Consider the following 18,011-nt stretch of genomic DNA (forward strand, 5'->3'; position numbering starts at 1 on the left):
TGATTCTGCAGAGGCCGCATGAACATCTCAGACCCTGAAATGCCACAGCCCCTGGTTCTCAGGCTTGAGGCCTCCACTGGGCTGGCCTCCCCTGAGCTGCGCTGGCAACCTAAGGGAGGCAGGCATAGGCTTAGGCAGCAGGACCCCCACAGGCCTCGAAGGCCAATATGAAGGGCGGTGGGCAGTGCTGCGCATACAGTCAGCCTGGCACCTGGCCGCACCCTTGCCCAGCCTTCCAGCAAAGGCCACTGACAGGAAGCCCTGGGGGAGGGGACAGAGGAGCCGGGGCCTCATAGGCTTCGCACAGGTCTGACGTCCACCTGCAGGGGGTGCCCTGCCAGTGATGAGGGTTCACATCCCAGGAGGAAAGCTCTAAGCTGGGTGAGTTTGTCTAGGCAGAGTGCCTCCCACCCACCCACAGGCCAAGATGGGCCCCAGACCCTCAAAGGAGGTTTTCAACAGCCTGGGTCAAGTAACCGTGTAGCTCTGTCTGTTTACGCTGGTAGTCTGTGCCTATTACAAGCACAGCTCCGTGTGCCTGGGGTCGAGTAAGTATGGAAAATCTGTCAGGATCATCATTCTCTGGGCTTGCCTTCTCCACCTGTGTGTGTGTGTGCATGTGGGTGCACGCGTGTAGAGGGAAGGACGTTGACTGTCATTGTTAAAAATACTGATTTGATACGCTCTCCCTCTTTCACCCTCCTTCACAAGACAGGGTCTTGCACATGGGCCTTTCCCACCAAGGCCTGGAATGGCTGCTCCTTCTTACCCCTCACACTCACCTTCAATGCCATTTCTTCAGGGGAACCTTCCTGGAGGTAGGTTCCTTCACCCCCCTACCCTGCCCCCATCATCTCCTACCACTTTTCTTCACCCTCCTCATGCCCGCAGTGACTTGTCTGCTTGCTCACCATCTGACTTCCCCACCTGCTGTAAGGCTGAGGAAAATGGGGACTGTGGCTGGTTTGTTCTCCACTATATAAGGAAGCATCTGGCCTGGCACACAGTAGGGCCTCAGTCAGTACTGGCTTAGTGGACAAATTCTGTATCTTCAAGCAAACCAACCAAAACCAAAACCCCCATGCGTACTTGTGCAAGTTTGCATGTGAAACAGCCCTATAATCCATGCCTGCTTCTGGAGAAGTCTCCTGGGAGCCAGTCTGAGGCTCTCTGTAACACGAGACATGCATGGCAGTGACAGAGAATGCTGAAAAGTGGCTGTCCCATATCTGATCAAAGTACAAATCTCTGCGGCCAGAAGAGGAGATGTACATCTTATGGAACTGACCAGAAAATGCAGTTCACGAGCCATTTCATTCTCTAAAACACATACTATTACAGGAAGCAGGGGCTGCAGATGCAACCTGGGAAAATGAAAAATGAGCCAGTTGGGAACATAAAACACGGAGGACAGGACATATATGCTGACTTGGCAAGTCATCTAGCACAGTGCCCAAGGAGGAAAATGGCCTGTGTGCACAGGCACGTGCATGTAGTCTGCGACCCAGAACCTTGAAGCTCACAGTGAAATCACTTAAAGAAAAAAATAAATAAGATCTGGCACCAGACTGCCACCAGGCCTACAGGAGAGGTCCATGTTATCGCCAGACATGACATAGCCCAGAGAAGAGCTCCCTGCCAAACCCTAGTCGGTCAAAAATAGTGCCCTCTCTTATTCTCTTGGTTACTTAGAAATCTGTTAAACTGTTGGCCCAAAGAGTCATTTTCACGTCCTCCCCCGAGGTTGGCCGTTCTGCCACTGACTGCTGAGGGATGTGGGAGTCCCAGGCCAAGTGAGAAGAGCACCAGCCTCAGCCCCCACTTCCTGTCTGTCAACTGTGATGGCCTCACTCAGACTCCCCAAGCCACAGTTTCCTGACCATTACTTAGTAAGTAAAGCAATGAACAACATAAAGAATCCTATTCTTACACAAGTCATGACGTTTCAGTTGCTTCCTCCTTCACATTAGGGTGGCGATTCTGGTCATTTATTAAACACTTATTATGTGCTAGCTTACATGAATACGGCCTGGCATTGTAAAAGTAACAACTAGTCTTAACAGGTCTTGGAGTGGGGAAAAAAAACATACATGGCTCTGGTTCTGCTTTTTGTGTTAGGAGGTGGGAAATAAGGATGGGAGAGTGAGAAGCAGGGGCAATATTAAACTCAATGCCTTTGGTAATTCATGCTGACTCAGCATAGTGTATTAGAATAGGATTTTTGCTGGAAGCAACTGCCAAGGACCTCTGCCTGGTGTCTCTCTGACGGCAGCTACTTGCCAAAGGTTCAGGGAAGAAAGCGAGGCTGGAGGGTGGAACCCCAGTGCTGAGACCTCTCAGTTCAGAGTGAGTGTTCAGGGGCCCTCTGAGTAAACGGGGTCCCACTCTGGCCTCTGCAGACACAAGAGCCCAGAAGAGGCTGGGGCTGCTGAGAATGGCACGGGCTGGGGAGGAGCAAGGGAACCGGAGCGGGATGTTTTGAGCTGCGCCCGCCCCCTCTGGGCCTTTCCGGGACGCGGTGGGAGCATTCTGGGTTGGTGTTCTCCTACCTGATGCCATGTGCGGCAGGCCTGGCCTGGCAGCTTTCCCACAAGCCCAGCTCTCCCCTTCTCCCACGGCTGCCCGGGATCCGCCTGCCGCTGAGTTGGGGCAAGTCTGCCCCAAGAAAGTACACAGGACCCAGACAGGCCCCACGGGCATCTGGAGAAACGGCAGACCAAGTGGTGGGAAATGGTGGTCAGCCAAAAGCAGAAACCAAAATTACACAAAGGGAAAAACAGGAAGAGTCCATGAAGCAAAAACGGCAAGTAAAGGTTTTGCATTTAACGCCCAGAGTGGCCTACCTTCACTCTCCCAGGAGAGAATTCTGTCATCCGGAGCCCAGTGCCCAGTTTGCCTGGAGTGCACGTGGAGGCCTACAGTCACCAGGGAACTCCAAACAGAGCTGAACCTGAGGGGCCTGACCCTCCCCTAGTGGGGTCTACGGATGTAGGAGCTCAGGTGTGTCCCTCAAGAGGTGAGGGTCCCTGACCAAAGTGGTTTATGCAGGCCAGGTGACGAGAAGAACCCAGGACCAGCCCGTGCTGGGCCTTCTGTGAGCAACCTACATTGGGGAATCCCCTAGAAGCTCCCCAGGCCGTGCAGTGTTTGAACCAGCCCCCCGAGGCCAGAGCAGCCGCCTGTTAGGGTGAGCATGCCTGAGGGGCAGCAGGGGTGAGGCTGAGGGGGTGAGCAGACCGTCTCTCCACCACTACTCACCATGTACGAAGGAAAGATCAGAACTCGTTTGTGCTTGCCACAAGGCCACTGGGGGTCATCCAGGAGATTTGGGTCATAGTCCATAAAGTCTCCCAGGTCGCTACCTGAGGATCACACACAGAATAATCAACAGGGGCCCCAGACTCCCTGAAGCAGAAGCAGGAGGGCGGACGCCAAGACTAAAGTTAGACTGAAGCAAGGCCGGCCTCAGGTCGTTGAGCCCAGAGTCACACCGCACACTCTGCGCCTCAGGAGACATCCCTACATGCCAGTGAAGGGTATCCCCTGCACAAGGGGGGTCACCAAATACTTAACATTCTCACAGTTTTTCCACTTTAGAAAATTATGTATCACTCCCCCAGACCTGGGAGAGCATAAAACCTCACAGAGCATGAAAGATGAAGCGAGCACTCGGGTTACAAAATGGGGCACCAAGAAGGCGCATTTGCTGAACCTGCAGATCAAACGAGTAACTCAAGTCCTGCCCCATGAGCCGCATGTTTCTGGTGTGAAGGCTTCCAGGCAGGCTGCTGTGTCCGTCCACAGATCAGAGTGGTGCCAGGGCAAACAGCTGTCAATGGCCAGAGCTTGTGGGAACCGAAGGACAGTGCTTCCAAACTCAGCACCCGCACAGGCCTGAGCAATTTCCCCCCTTCACCTGGAGTTTCTCTGGAGTTTTCTCCCTTGTTAGAGTCTTACAAAGGTTTGTAGAGGCAAAGCTAGAAGCAAGCAAGCCCTCCTTCACACTCACAGGCCACGAGAATCACAAAAAGTTCTCACACCTGATCCAAATCGGAACACTGGGAAAATATCGGCAAGAACCAGGGTGAGATAAGGAGCTGAGTGGTGGGAGAGGGTGGAGGGAGGGGGCGGTCCAGCCATATCTGCACGCTACAGACGGCCTTGGCATTTCTCCTTGCGGGAGCTCGGGAGTTGGTGGCTGAAACATCCCATTGGTGAGGTCCCCCTGTGGCCTGGCTGTGAACCTGTATGGCCTGAAATCGGGCTTGCCCCAAAGTCACGTGGCCCGTGGGATGGGTTCATGCTCCATCCAGAGGCACCCGTCCCTCACTCTGCACACAGGGAGACCCAGCCCACACGGTGCACCAAGGCACCCTTCTCCACGCGCTGCCCGGCCCCGGCCCCGCCCAAGGTTACCTGTGTCCAGGCTCCCCTGGGTGCTGCTTGCGCGTCCTATGGAGAGGCTGCGGTGGCTCAGGTTACGGAACTGGGAGAAGGAGGACGTGGAGTCTATGGTATTTCTCCGGGCTCCGAAGGCATTTGTGGGTAACAGAAATTGGGTGTAAGAAACAGTCTAAAAGGTGAAGACGAAAACGGACAAAATGGATTACTCCCAGGCAACGATAGGTTTGCATTCATATTCTTACATCCGTACTTCTAAAATCCAATGAGATCTGAGATGAAATTTGTTTTGGTATTTATTTGTGCCAAAACCTAAACTCAACTAATTTGAGGCTACGTATAGTTTTAATTTATTGCACTTTGTGTAAATATTCATGTTATATGGTAGAAACATCACTGTGTGTGAGAACTATCCCAGGAGCACTGGGATGTTGTGTAATACATGAGGCACATACCGCAGTGGCTTTTCTTTTTTTGAACACCACACGAGCTTTATACCCCACCAAGTGCAGAATTCCAGAACACATCAGACCCCAAGACTGTCTGATAAGGGGCTGTGGCCTGCTGTATGTTCTGTTGGCAGATGAGATCTCTGATGCTTGTCTCTAGCTCACCTCCCTCATTCCTGTGTGAACACTCAACCTTCAGGAATGGACACAGAACAAGTGTTTTTCTTTCCACCTACTTGGAGAAGCACGGCCCATATACCCCTGCTCGTGGGCTCGGGGCTGATGACGTCCGGGCACAGTGGTGACCAGCTGTTCTGGCAGGGGGGAGGTGGGGAGGTCACTAGCTGCCCCAGCAGCTTCAGCTGGCAGCATGCTCCCCTGAGATGGCTTCCCCAAATACTTGCTTCATCTCCATAAACAGGCTTTTGAAGGGTTTACAAAGATTACCAGGATCCAGCACAAAAAGGTCAAGTTCCTCTTTGAACTTTCACCCCTCAGACTTCCACGCAGCAGCTCACTGGACTGCAGGTAAGGAGGAATGTAACAGCTCTCCTGCTAGGTGCTCACTGAGGCTGATGGACTCAGCTTCTCAGGACCGTGGGAAGCCTCCCTCCCTCCCCCCTCCAAAACAAGCTTTCTAGTAGCGGGAATGTAGCTTGCTGACACCATCAGTTAATGCATGCTCAAACCACTCGATTCCAGAACATGCACGGGTGTGTGGGATACTCATCAGTACCTGGCATTCCATCATAAATAGCACTGGGGGAGAAATACCATGCCGCTATTTCCTCACTGGCTCGGTGGGTTTCCGAGGGCACGCTAGGGGAGAGGGGACGGGCTGGCCCCAGACCTGGTTCCTCCATCGTGAGCAAGGATCGTGGTCTGTCACGCTGCCTCCGAGTCCTGACCCTGGTGGTGTCGGCAGAGACTTGCCGATTGGAAGCTAGGAAGCCTTACCTTCCCGTCAGCTCCCAGCTCCACACCTTCAAGGCCAATGATCTCTTTCAAGCTCACGGCACCTGTGGACTGCTTCCCTCCATCCAACTTCAAATCCCTGGAGAGGACAAGCCCAAGACAAAAATGCTTTGGTTTGTACTCAAAAGAGCCACGACGACGTTTACTACACAAGACACCAGTCACACTGACGAAAACGAGCACGCAGGCCCTGGCCAACAGGACATCCCTCTGACCCGCCTGGGGGCCCGCTCGCACCACCTTGTTTCATCCACTTTGATATAAATGAAATGCAACCAAATGGAAAGCTTGCAGATGAAAGGCAGGCTCAGAGGCCTATGGACGACTGATGTTCCTCTGTACAAGGCCCCTCAGCTCACAGTCAGCTAACAGGAAGCCAGGGAGCATTCCCTGGGCATCACGGGGCAATGGTTGGTTCTCTTAGGCTCTGGCTGCTGGTTTCATTTTAAAGCTGGCAAAGACCACCTCTCCTGGCCGCCCCCCTTTATTAGACAAGAGAAATCAATTCTTGTCCTAAACGGTTCCCAGGAGTACTGCTGGTAATGAAGGGATTAATGCCACCACAGTCACCCCAGCCTCCTCGCCAGAGGACCCGGAACACGATCATCTTTCTATAAAAGAACAATCTCCAGTATTATCAGACATTTACACAGCACTTCATAATTTACAGACTTCCATGCATCGTCTCTGCCATCCCTTAACATGACCCTATCAGACAGGTATTGCTATTATTATCTTATCTCACAGAGGAAAAGCCCACAGGAGGCTAAGTGGCTTGCCAAGGTCACCAGGAGGGTAGGCTGTAGAGACTGGTTTTGCATCCAGGGCTGTTTCTAGCACCTCACGTTGCCTGAGAGACGCAAGACTGAGCTGGCTGTGGTTACGCTCAGGTAACTGCTCACATTGTCAAGGATAATCCCCCTCCTTGCAGTGGTCCTCGGGCTTGGATGCTGATTAGAATCACCTGGGGATCTCTGACAAACTACCGCAGCCTGAACCCCACCCGCAGACATTCTGTTTCAGTTGGTATGGGGTGCAACCTGGGTGTCAGTTTTAAACACTTGCCAGGGGATTCTAAAATGCAGCCACGTTTGGGAAGGACTGTCTTCCAGTTTCTGGCTCTAGAATGTGGTGCTTGTTAGTCAAAAGTCATCTCAGGCTCGCAGTGTTCTTGCTGTGTGGCCTGGAGAGAGGCACCACATTCAGGGGCTGGCTCCCACAACCTAAGCAAGAACAAACAAAATGTAAAGGCAAGCCTCTCCAGGCAGAAGATAAAGAATTCAAGGAAAAAGAGGAGGAGCCGGGTGAGTGAGGGAACAGACAAGGAACCTCCCCTTCTGGGAAGGAAAACGGCTTCTCTGATTTAGTTAAGCAATCACTGGCTCTGTAAGCCTACCTCTAATGCAGAAGTGTGATTAATGACAGTTTTAAAAGAAATAGCTATGGGGCACCTGGGTGGCTCAGTCGGTTAGGCATCTGATTTTCGGCTCAGGTCATGATCTCGGGGTCCTGGGATCAAGCCCTGAGTGGGCTCCGTGCTCGGGGGAGTCTGCTTGTCCCTCTCCTTCTGCCCCTCCCCACTGCTTGCGCACGCTCTCACTCTCAAATATTTAAAAAAAAAAAGGGGGGGGGAATAGCCAAAATTTGCATCCAGTAAGTACTGCATTTTTTAAAGGTAGTCTCCTTAGGACGCCATGGTATTGCCATGCTCAAAACTTTCTGGAGCCCCTCTGGGAATCAACACCAAAGTCACGCAAAAAAAGCCAATAACCAACCCATCCCAGTCTGCAACCTTTGTATTTATACATATTTTTGCTCTGAACACTATTACTTGAATCAGTGCTCCCCCTCTGCCCTGCCTACTGATGGACTGTAAATGAGTGTAAATGATTTCAGGTAATTCCAGGCATCAAGCTCACCCCCTAGGGATGGTGCAGAACAGTAACTCACAGAGCTGTAAACACTCCGTTAGAGGGTGCAGACCATCCCATCCAGAGCTCCAAGCATATTCTGAGCAATGGGAGTACTCTCGGGATGTGCCTCCTCTGCGGGGGACTGTGAGGTCCAGGATGACTGAAGTCACGTCACTTTATCAACATGCCCTGTGAACAGAGACCTGCATTCCAGGTATGGATCTTAAATCTGCAGCTGGAAGGGCCATGCAAGCAGGCGGGGAGCAGAGTGGGGCTCAGCGAGGCCACCAGAACCCGGGGATGGCACATGCCAGAGACCACCCGCCCTGCTGCCCTGCCTCCTGCGGGAGCCGTCCGGGCTGCTGGCCCTCACAAAGGGAAATGCCAACAGAGCAAGAACCTGAACCAGGCAACGAGGCAAAAGTAGCCGTGAAGGGCAAGGAGAAAGGGGATGGCCGTGGCAGCCCGGGGGGGAGCAGGTACAAAGAGTGCAGCGCCTTGCATTTCATGAAAGGCTCTCCGGCTCGCTTCCGGGACGTCCTCCTTGCCCGAAGCGCACCCCGGCAAGCACGTGCCTCAAATTCCCAACTCCCAAACAACTGTCTCCTTGTTTCCATTTTGCCAGACAGAGAATGTTATTTAGGGCTGAAACTAATTTAAAAGCAGGGCCCATCTTCATGGGGTAAGAAAACCCAGAGAAGGGGCACCTGGGTGGCTCAGTCGTTAAGCGTCTGCCTTCCGCTCAGGTCATGATCCCAGGGTCCTGGGATCAAGCCCCGCATCGGGCTCCCTGCTCAGCAGGAAGCCTGCTTCTCCCTCTCCCACTCCCCCTGCTTGTGTTCCCTCTCTCGCTGTGTCTCTCTCTGTCAAATAAATGAATAAAATCTTAAAAAAACCCCAAAGAAATAAGGATATTAAAATATGCCCATTTTAAGAGTGCTCCTGAATGGAGAGCTGGCTGCAGGCAGGGACAGAGGCTCATTCCATGTTTGTGTCCAGATACACACGATGTCTGATGTGTAGTATTTACTTGAAGGAGCCAGGCAGCCTGGCTCTTTGCTGTCTCACCAGTGCTGGTTCCTTAGCTAAGTGCTCTGCTGAAGCCTCATATTAACACAAGCCACATGAAAATGCTGTTATTTGCCCATTTTGACCTACGTACGCAGCGATTTCACATGGCACCACCTGATTTACAAATAAGGTAACTGCTCAGGACTTACCCGTGAGTGAAAAGCAAACAAGAGACCTATGGCCCCGGACGCCCCCGTTTGAGGGGAACTGTGAATGGTGCAGCTGCTTCACCCAGAAAACAGCTTTTAAAAACTCCAGTGAAGGGACGCCTGGGTGGCTCAGTCAGTTAGGCGTCTGTCTTCAGCTCAGGTCATGATCTCAGGGTCCTGGGATCGAGTCCCACATCGGGCTCCTTGCTCAGCAAGGAGCCTGTTTCTCCCTCTGCCTGCCTGTCTCTCTCCCTCTGATAAATAAATAAAATCTTAAAAAAATATATTTAAAAAAAAACAAAACTCCAGTGAAAAAGGATTAAGCAGAAGTCCCCAGGGAGTAGTGATAAAATCTTGATGTTTTCTTTCTAACATCATTATTCTGAATTCTCATTAAAATGGTGTATGAAAACAAGAAATATCGGTTTGGCTCAAAAGCCAGCATTAACCCTCCAGGAGCAGGAGAGAGCTGGGGAACACGGAGCTGCAGCTGTAAGTAATTGAAAGCAGACTGAAGTCGGACTTTCCAGTTTCTTTGAAAAGCCTAGATTATTTTTCCCAGATACATGTAGAGTCCAAATATTAATTTATTTATGTTCCACCTCCTTCTAAAAATGGCATGGAGGCAAGTTCAAATACCAGATGTGGATACTGGCCAAAACCGTGTGCATTACGGTTTACACGCTGTAGCTTGCACTCACAGACGAACGTGGCTAGGCAGGTCCTAGGGAAGGATCTCATTTGGACCGTTGCACTAACAGAACCAGGGGTCAGGAACCATGGACAATGCAAGGGTCTGTTTTCTTCTCTTCCGCAGGCCCGGGTGACGCTATAGCTCAGACCTACTTAGCTGCAAGAGCTCATTTCTCATCTATTCAAGTTTCTTTTGCAGAGGCTGTAAGCAACAGACACACTTTGAAAACCCAGCACAAAGGTTTTCTTACAAAGTCTGGCCGGTGGGGATGGGGATGGATGGGAGATGGTTTAAGGGGGTCGGGGTAGGGGCGCACAGAAGATGGGGGAGGCGGTGAAAACAAGATGAAAATGCATTTGGGGAGACAGCCAAGCAGCAGTTATACCCTTAAGCAAGGGGCAAAAATAGAGGTTCTTTGTGGAGCAAAACCCTATTCTTCATAGGATGGCCCTGCGATTCACTGAATGTAGCTCTCCTTGAAAGCCTGTGACTTGGTGGTTGGAAACCCCCTGGACGTGTCTTAGTTTCAGCTCCCACGGCAAAGAGCAAATACACATGATTTTGCAGTTGTGGAATCATCTGGTCAGAGCAGATGGCCAATCTAGATATCCTGGTGCCCAAAGGGGATTACCTAGGTCACTGTAACCACACTACGGCCAACTCCTGATTTCATCCAGTGTAACGGGCAAAATGATCTTTCATTACCTTTTCTGATGTTCAAGGAGCCATAATGCATGGAACTGATCAAACAAGATTCCCTATTAAATAACAAGAAGTTTCGGGGCGCCTGGGTGGCTCAGTCGGTTAAGTGTCTGCCTTCGGCTCAGGTCATGATCCTGGAGTCCTGGGATGGAGTCCCGCATGGGGCTCCCTGCTCCACGGGGAGCCTGCCTCTCCCTCTGCCCCTCCTCCCCTGCTTGTGCGTGCTTGCACGCGCCCTCTCTCTGACAAAATCTTTAAAAAAGAAAAAAATTAAATAAGGAGTTTAAGGTAAGGCCTTTTCCTTAAGGAGCATATGATTACTGAACCAATGTTACTCCTAATAAAAAAAAGATATGATTTAAATACTTAACACCTGGAAAGTAGATAGAACTGTGTGAGTAATCCAATTAACCAGTTTCCAGGGCTTTCAGCCTCCAAGATGGCCTGACTGCCACTCGTGATCACTTAATGGTGCTCTAAACTTGAGACCTTGGAATGCCAAACAGAAGCATCACTGGGCACTTGCTCATTAAGGGACAACAATAGTTTGAACACTTTGATGCATAAACAATTTAAAAGCCAGTTAAATATTAATAGGATTTCCAGATCTTTCAGAAAAAAAAAAAAAAAAAGGGAGATTTGCTGCAGAGAGCAAAACTTGAAAGCTGATTAGGAAATACCACTTGTGAGCTAGTTTTAATTAAGAGATTATGCATCAACTGGAACTCAGTGATACCAGCATCTATCATAGTTTAGGAAGTCCTATTTCTCACCTCTTCAGATACAATACAGCTGCCATCTTGGATTGGGTCTGCTTACTTGTATCAGAGCAGAGCGTTACACCACCACAGTTCAGAGTCAATGGGACAAAGCCCAGGGCTGACAGGAAAAAGTGAAATCAAAGCGGCTTTTAGTCTACAAGTCCTGCCCCTCACACTCAGCACTCCATCGATAAGCCATCCCCTCAAGATTAACTGGCAGACAATGAAGGGGACTTAATGTAGCTTACACCAAAATCTTTGTCTAAAGGCAGCTCTTATAAATAGCTGGATAACGGCATGATTCATCCATGAGATCATTCCAGAATCTGTCTGTATGGGAATATGGTTGGTGTGAGGAAAGAAACACAATTTGTGAATGTGTAATTTTCCACAACGAAAAGAGATGTGCAGGAGGAAAGTGGGTAGGGAGGAAGAGGGGAATGGCAGGGGGCATTTAGGCTTCCAGGCCCCCTCTTAGAAGCAGCTGTTCTCTATGTCACAAAACAATCAACACTCAGGAAACGGACCCAAGAAGATGACCTCATCTGAAATGCCCCCATGCCAAAAGCTAAGAAGGACATAAACAAATACCACGTGGGCACTGTTATTTTATTTTTTTAAGATTTATTTATTTATTGGGACACCTGGGTGGCTCAGTCGGTCAAGTGTCTGCCTTCGGCTCAGGTTATGATCTCAGGGTCCAGGGATGGAGCCCCGCATCGGGCTCCCTGCTCAGTGGGGAGCCTGCTTCTCCCTCTGCCTGCCGCTCCCCCTGCTTGTGCTCTCTCTCTAGCAAATAAGTAAAAAAAAAAAGATTTATTTATTTGAGAGAGAGCGAGAGGGGAGGTGGGGCGGGGGGTGGGGGGGACATAGAGGGAGAGGCAGAGAATCTCAAGCAGTCTCCCCGCTGAGTGTGGAGCCAATTTGGAGCTCGATCTGATGACCCTGAGATCAAAACCTGAGCCGAAACCAAGAGTCGGACACTCAAATGACTGAGCCACCCAGGCAACCCTGGACACTGCTATGTTAAAACATGCCCCCAGAGGTAGCTTGTGCTGCGCTGCGAAGCCATGTTCTTCACCACATGGTCTCATATATATCCGTAGTAAGTGAACCCAGTCACTACCATTCAGTCAGGTCTGGTTATCTGAATGGGTCCGTTCCTACACACACATCATCATGCTGGAATCATCCGGTGTGGTTATTTTACATAACTCTGAGTCACAAGTTAACTGGGTTCACTGCTACTTCCTTCTGATTGGATCCCTATATATAGAAATACCTACTGATACCAGTTTCAGTAAATAAAGTGCATCTGGGCACTTGTGTCAGTCCCCGTATGCAGAGACAGTCCTGGGACTGGCCCTCAATACAAGGCCTGTAGTCTCTCACTCACCAGTGGGTTGTGTTCCAAAGCTTTTGAGTTGCCCTTCTGGAACTCAGAACGCATTTCCCACTGAAATGATGTTGCAAATGGAGATCAGCCCACAGTGTGCTCTTTTAGCCTATAATGTCACCGAACTAGCCCCATAGTAAAGCAAGAGCTCTGGTTTCAGGAGCAACAGGTCAGAGGTGTGTAAGAGGGTGAAGAAACAGGAAAAAGTGGAGTCTCTCTCATGGTTTCCTGGTTTGGGGCTGACCTTCAGCAACACTTTAAAGGCGGTCAAGTTTGCATTATTTCCACTTCCCTCTCTGGACCTCCTTTTCCTTCTCAGGACCCCAGGATCCTCACTCCTAAGCTGTTCCTGTCTCACAATTTCTCCCCTCTCTCTACTTCTGAACCCATAGATTGCTTGGCAGCTCCTGATCCCAGGGTGATAGCACAGCAGCCCAGAGGACAGGGCCGACGCCGAAGAGGAGAGAGCAGTGGTCTTAGGTAGAGGTGTGGCTGAGCTGTTTATCAGGTGGGGTCTGCCTACTTAAGAGAGTCGGGAAACTTACTTGCAATTTATTTTGTAAGCAAAGGGTTGCCAAGCCAAACCACAGATCCACACTAGAAAAGAGAAGGCAGTGACTCATGTGGATAAAAGGCAAAAAGACTCCATCGGGCCTTGGCAAACTGCTGGTTGAGAGAAGGGGAGCTGGTTTAAGGCTGGGACTCTTCCCAGAAAATAGTATAATTTACAAGCTTAATCTGAGAAGAGTGTTTACAGCTATGGGAAGGTTTGATGTTACAGTTATAGTGAAAGAGACGGGCAACATCTGTTCCTCTTCTCAGTGACCAGCTTCCAATAGCTTGTTTTGAAAGGTGGGATTTGGCAAAGCTTCTTCCCACCAGCAAGAGAGTTCAAAACAAAACAATCAGCTCCTCATATTCCATACAAGCACATGTACTAGGGGATAAGAGAAAAAAAAAAAGACTGGAAGGAAATAGGCCAAAATGTTAATGAAGGTTTTGTTTAGGAGGTAAGGGCTCAGTAAGTTTTACCTTCCTTTCACTTTCACACACATTCTAGATTTTTAAAAATAAGCATGTACCACTAAGGAAAACAATTTAAAGACCAGGTAAAAGCAGATCTGAAGATGAATCCCTTGTGTTTGTAGAAACAGGGCTGGGTAACTCATCAAAAATCGGATTGAGATTTGCTGTGTTGGGGCAGACTTAAAAAGAACAATGAAATAACTCTGTGACTCAACAAAAACGGAACCGAAGTGAACATTTAATGAGTACCTACTACGTACGGCCTGGCAGACTGCTCAGAGCTTTCATATTTAATACTCTCAAAACTCCGAGGCTGACATCATAGCCAGTTTTACAGATGAGTGGGCCTGGGACCAGCAAAGCTAATTAATGTGCTGGGACTGAGGATTCTGCCTGACTGCCAGCTCTATCCCACACATCCTATGCTCCTTGGCTTCAGATGCCCCTCAGCACCAAAGACAGGATGGAGGACTGTGGTTTTCCTACTGGGACCATGAAGAATGGAGTGAAAATGAGTGGGCTTCTCATTCCCACTCACTTTTCTGGAATAACTGTGGTTAGCTATTTTATTTATGGGCATTCTGCGTAAACTTGTATTGGAGGAATGGTTTCTTCAGCAAAAAGAAAAAAAAAAAAAGTCTGAAAACCACAGGACTGAACAGTCTCCAAGTCCCTTCTAGCTCTAAAGATCTATCTTTGGAGTTGAAGTGTGCTCCTTACCACTGAACTCGTGAAATAGCACGTGGCGAATCTTCTGGGTCACGTATCCTTTAGTGAGTTAGCCTGGGGATACCCCGAGAAGTGGCAATGCCCTCATGTCCAGGAGGGGCTTCTACACCCTTGGAAGTGGTTTTTGCTCATTGAGCTCAGCCCACAAGCCTGCTGTTATGAATGATGACAACTCACCCTTGTTAATGATTAGTGGGACTCGGGCCCAACTGCAATTTACTTGAAAGGAGTTAGCGCAGCCTGTAAGCCAGTCTTCAGTCTAAGCATGCAAGTAAATCCTAACATCTTCCCAACACATGTGCCTGATTAGACATGGCCATGCTGGGCCCCAGAAAAGGCCAGACAGTGAGGACCAGACCACACACCACTGTGTGAAGGTGTCAGTGGGTGGTGGGAAGGACCAAGGCAGAGCTTCACTTCACCCAACATGGAAAGGGCACCAGTGACAAGATGAAGCTCCCTACTGCCCCATGGGTAGTACTGGGCCTGGGAAAACCAACCCCTTCTAACCCCTTCTAACTCTGTGCAAAAGTCAACTCAAAGATGTCCCTTGCTTTAAGCAAAAGCAGTATATATGAAAGGAAAATCACATGTTGATCAAGGGCTGGAAAAGCCAGCCAGCTGAAAGCCAGGAAACTTGATGGGGCTTGGGCAGACCAAGTGTGACATCAGCAAAAGGCCCTTGGCATTCCTGGGTTTAATATTCGGGGTGTTAGTATTTGTGAGCAACTCAAGGAGCACAGCACAAGTGATCCATGGTGTTGGTGAAGCTAACATGTTGAGGAGTCGTCTGGCTGGGTAGGTCAGGGGAGGGAACCTAGTTGGAGCTTAGCACCTGCATCTGGGTTCACCCTGACCCCACCTTTAGTCACCATAGACTTAGCAGCTTTCATTGTGGCCATGACAGTTATTTGCAGAAAAGCAGGGCGCAGAGGTCCATGACCGATCATCCTTGTTGGCATCTTCCAGGCCCCTCCTTCTGACTGCCCGTCCAGTGCTGCCATTCCTATCAAGATGCCCACAGGGATGGGGTGCCAGGCTGAGGACCCCAGGGAGCACCTGCTCCTGCTGAGGCAGACAGTCTGGCCATCATTTTGGGGGGCAATGATATAGTCATAATATTAGCCATTCTCGAAAGTCTAGAGACACAGTCCTCAGAAATACCATTTGTATGATTCATTCAACAAATACAGTGTCTACTATGCACACTGCAGTGTGAGTGATGCCTTGAGAACTAAGACAATCCACCCTCAAGGAGGGTTAAGGATAAATTACAAAGACGTTAAAATGTATTTGTTAAGTGCTCAGACAGGCCTAAGGTACCATGGAACACGAGTGGCCTCTTAGTAGGGCCTTGAGGCAGGGCATTAGGGGGACTATGAGGGTGGCCTGAGAAAGAGCCCTGGAGGAGAGGTCTGAGTTCCATCAGTAAGAAGCTCCAGTATGCGGGGCAAGAATAGTCTTTCAAACTCTGCACCAAGTATAAATGCCCCAAAGACAAGGAGAACCTGTCATGGAGCCGGGCATCCTACTAAGGCCAACAAGAGTGGCCATGGGAAGAAGATGGGTCTGAGAGGAGAACTGAGGCCAGAGCCTAAGGCCCTGTCTCTGTGCTCACTAGTCTAGAAAACCACAAAAGAGGCTTTCAGCAGGGGTCATAAACCTAGAGCTGCAAAAACGACAAGCATCCAGGGTGTGAGGGCTCCCATGTATCCTATTTTCCTAAACTCAACACTAGTCCCGGCTGAGGGCTGTGGTCAGGAGTCCGCAGTGGCACTGGTGAGAACCGAGGGGGCTGGGAGGACCAGTCTCGGGCCCAGGGCTGGGAGGCTGCAGGGCTGGGGGTGCTGCTTTCGCCTGGGATTTGGAGATGTATAGAGTCTGATTAGACATTGTCTTCTCAATAAAATTGAAAAAAAAAAAACAATAAAAACAAAATGAAAGTGAAACAAAGACATTTTCCAATAAAACTTGAAGCAATGGGGGCACCTGGGTGGCTCAGACAGTTAAGCGACTGCCTTCGGCTCAGGTCATGATCCCAGGGTCCTGGGGTCGAGTCCCGCATCAGTCTCCCTGCTCTGCGGGGAGCCTGCTTCTCCCTCTCCCACTCCCCCTGCTTGTGTTCCCTCTCTCGCTGTTTCTCTGTCAAATAAATAAATAAAATCTTAAAAAAAAAAAAACTTGAAGCAATGGATCCATACTAAAGAAATAGTAAAGGAAGAGCAAGTTCTTCAGGATGAAACCAAAACACAGCCACTGGGAAATTTAGAAGTTTGGGAAAGAATGAACACTGGAATGAGTATTTACCTGGGTAAATGCAAGGTCTTTTTGTTCCTTTCTGCCATTTCCCTCTATTTCTTTACAAACTACACACCTGTTTGAAAACACTAAGAGTTTCCTCTTTCAGGGAAGCATGTTTGCAGGGGGTGAGGGGTGGGGCAGAGTAAAGGGACCCTTACATCCTGAGGGTTCCCTCCTGGGACTGATGCCGGGTTAGGGCCTGGGGTCCTTTGGTGGCCTCCACAGATTCAGTGTGGGGACAGGTGGATTCTCCAGTGAGCCACTAATGGCAGAGACGGCAGACGGGCCCACAGTACCCAGGAAGGCCGAAGACTACATTTCCCAGACGCCCAGAGGCGGCCTACGTTCAGCTGAGCCCAAGCCCTCACGTGGAGGCTGGAGGCGGAAGTAACATGGAGTGGAGCCGGGGGTCAGAGCTTCTGGCAACTGTGGGGTGGAGACATCCACAGCAGCGTTTCCACAGGAGAAGCCCAGAGTGTGGCCGCATGTTTGTCCCAGCTGCACTGCCTCCCACTGGGTCGCTCCTGGGTATCTATACTGCTTTCTATTTCCTGGACATTCTGTGGACCACCCTAAGTCCACTGCCTCCCCCTAACAGTCAGGGAGGATCCTGTTGTCTGAGCATATCCCACCCTGCACTCCATCCCTCCGTGCCCATCAGAGCCACGGCAAGACTCTGAGTTCCTAAACTGGAAGAGCAGGAACGAAGGACAGTTATCAGAAGCATCTTGTTTTATCTAACAGATGCTATTTCTTGAAGTGCTGTATGCACGCAAACTCTGTAAATCAAATGATATTTTAAGAAAGAAGAGAGCTCATTAAGCAAGCAAGAAAGCCTATTAAAAAAAAAAAAAAGCCCTGTCACCAATCCTTTTGTGAAGGAAAGACATGTTTGGTGCTAATGTAACTACTTAGCACAATTTCTCAAAGAGCAGCATTTTCCAGCATGGTGTAAAGACAGGAAGAAGACCCTTACCAGTCCCTGAATCGCTTCCTGGTGGTGTTTGTGGGGTGACCTGGCCAGCGCTGGGTGGGTACTGGGGAGACCTGAGCAAGCAGCACTTCAGGATCCTGAACCAGCGACGCCCACACGCAGCCTGGGTGTCGCACCACGCTGATACCTGCATCATGCGACCTCCTCCCCACTCTCTATGGACCCTCCTATTCTCTAGCCAACAAACATTCAGATGAGGGGAATCACAGATTATTTTCACCCAAGACTCCACCCAGAGATGCCTGGGGTTTGCCCTTGGAGGAGCCAGGCTGCAGGGTGAAGTGGCAACCTCCAAAGCCTTTGGAAGGTCACCACCCAGCACCAAGGCCACTGGGTCCCCAGGACGTGGCCCTCCTAGGGCACATACACAGAGCTCCACCAGCACCCAGATACGCACTAGCCAGCCAGCGTCCCGCACCGGTCACTGGTCCTGAGCCAGCAGGCAGAGCC

At 50.1% G+C, this 18,011-nt stretch overlaps 1 protein-coding gene across 3 annotated transcripts in view; it reads right to left on the reverse strand.

Annotated features, from left to right (window-relative positions):
- Positions 1–18,011, reverse strand: part of CABLES1 (Cdk5 and Abl enzyme substrate 1) — a 113,479-nt gene that overhangs the window by 19,185 nt on the left and 76,283 nt on the right. For all 3 annotated transcript variants that reach the window (XM_032421377.1, XM_032421379.1, XM_032421378.1), the window contains 3 exons: positions 5,808–5,904; positions 4,417–4,573; positions 3,259–3,362 (listed from right to left, as the gene is read on the reverse strand). In XM_032421377.1, the coding sequence (XP_032277268.1) occupies positions 3,259–3,362; positions 4,417–4,573; positions 5,808–5,904 (358 nt within the window). The remainder of the gene's footprint in view (positions 1–3,258; positions 3,363–4,416; positions 4,574–5,807; positions 5,905–18,011) is intronic.

This window comes from Phoca vitulina, unplaced genomic scaffold (genome assembly GCF_004348235.1).
Source record: "Phoca vitulina isolate PV1807 unplaced genomic scaffold, GSC_HSeal_1.0 scaffold24, whole genome shotgun sequence".
Taxonomy (NCBI): Eukaryota; Metazoa; Chordata; class Mammalia; order Carnivora; family Phocidae; genus Phoca; species Phoca vitulina.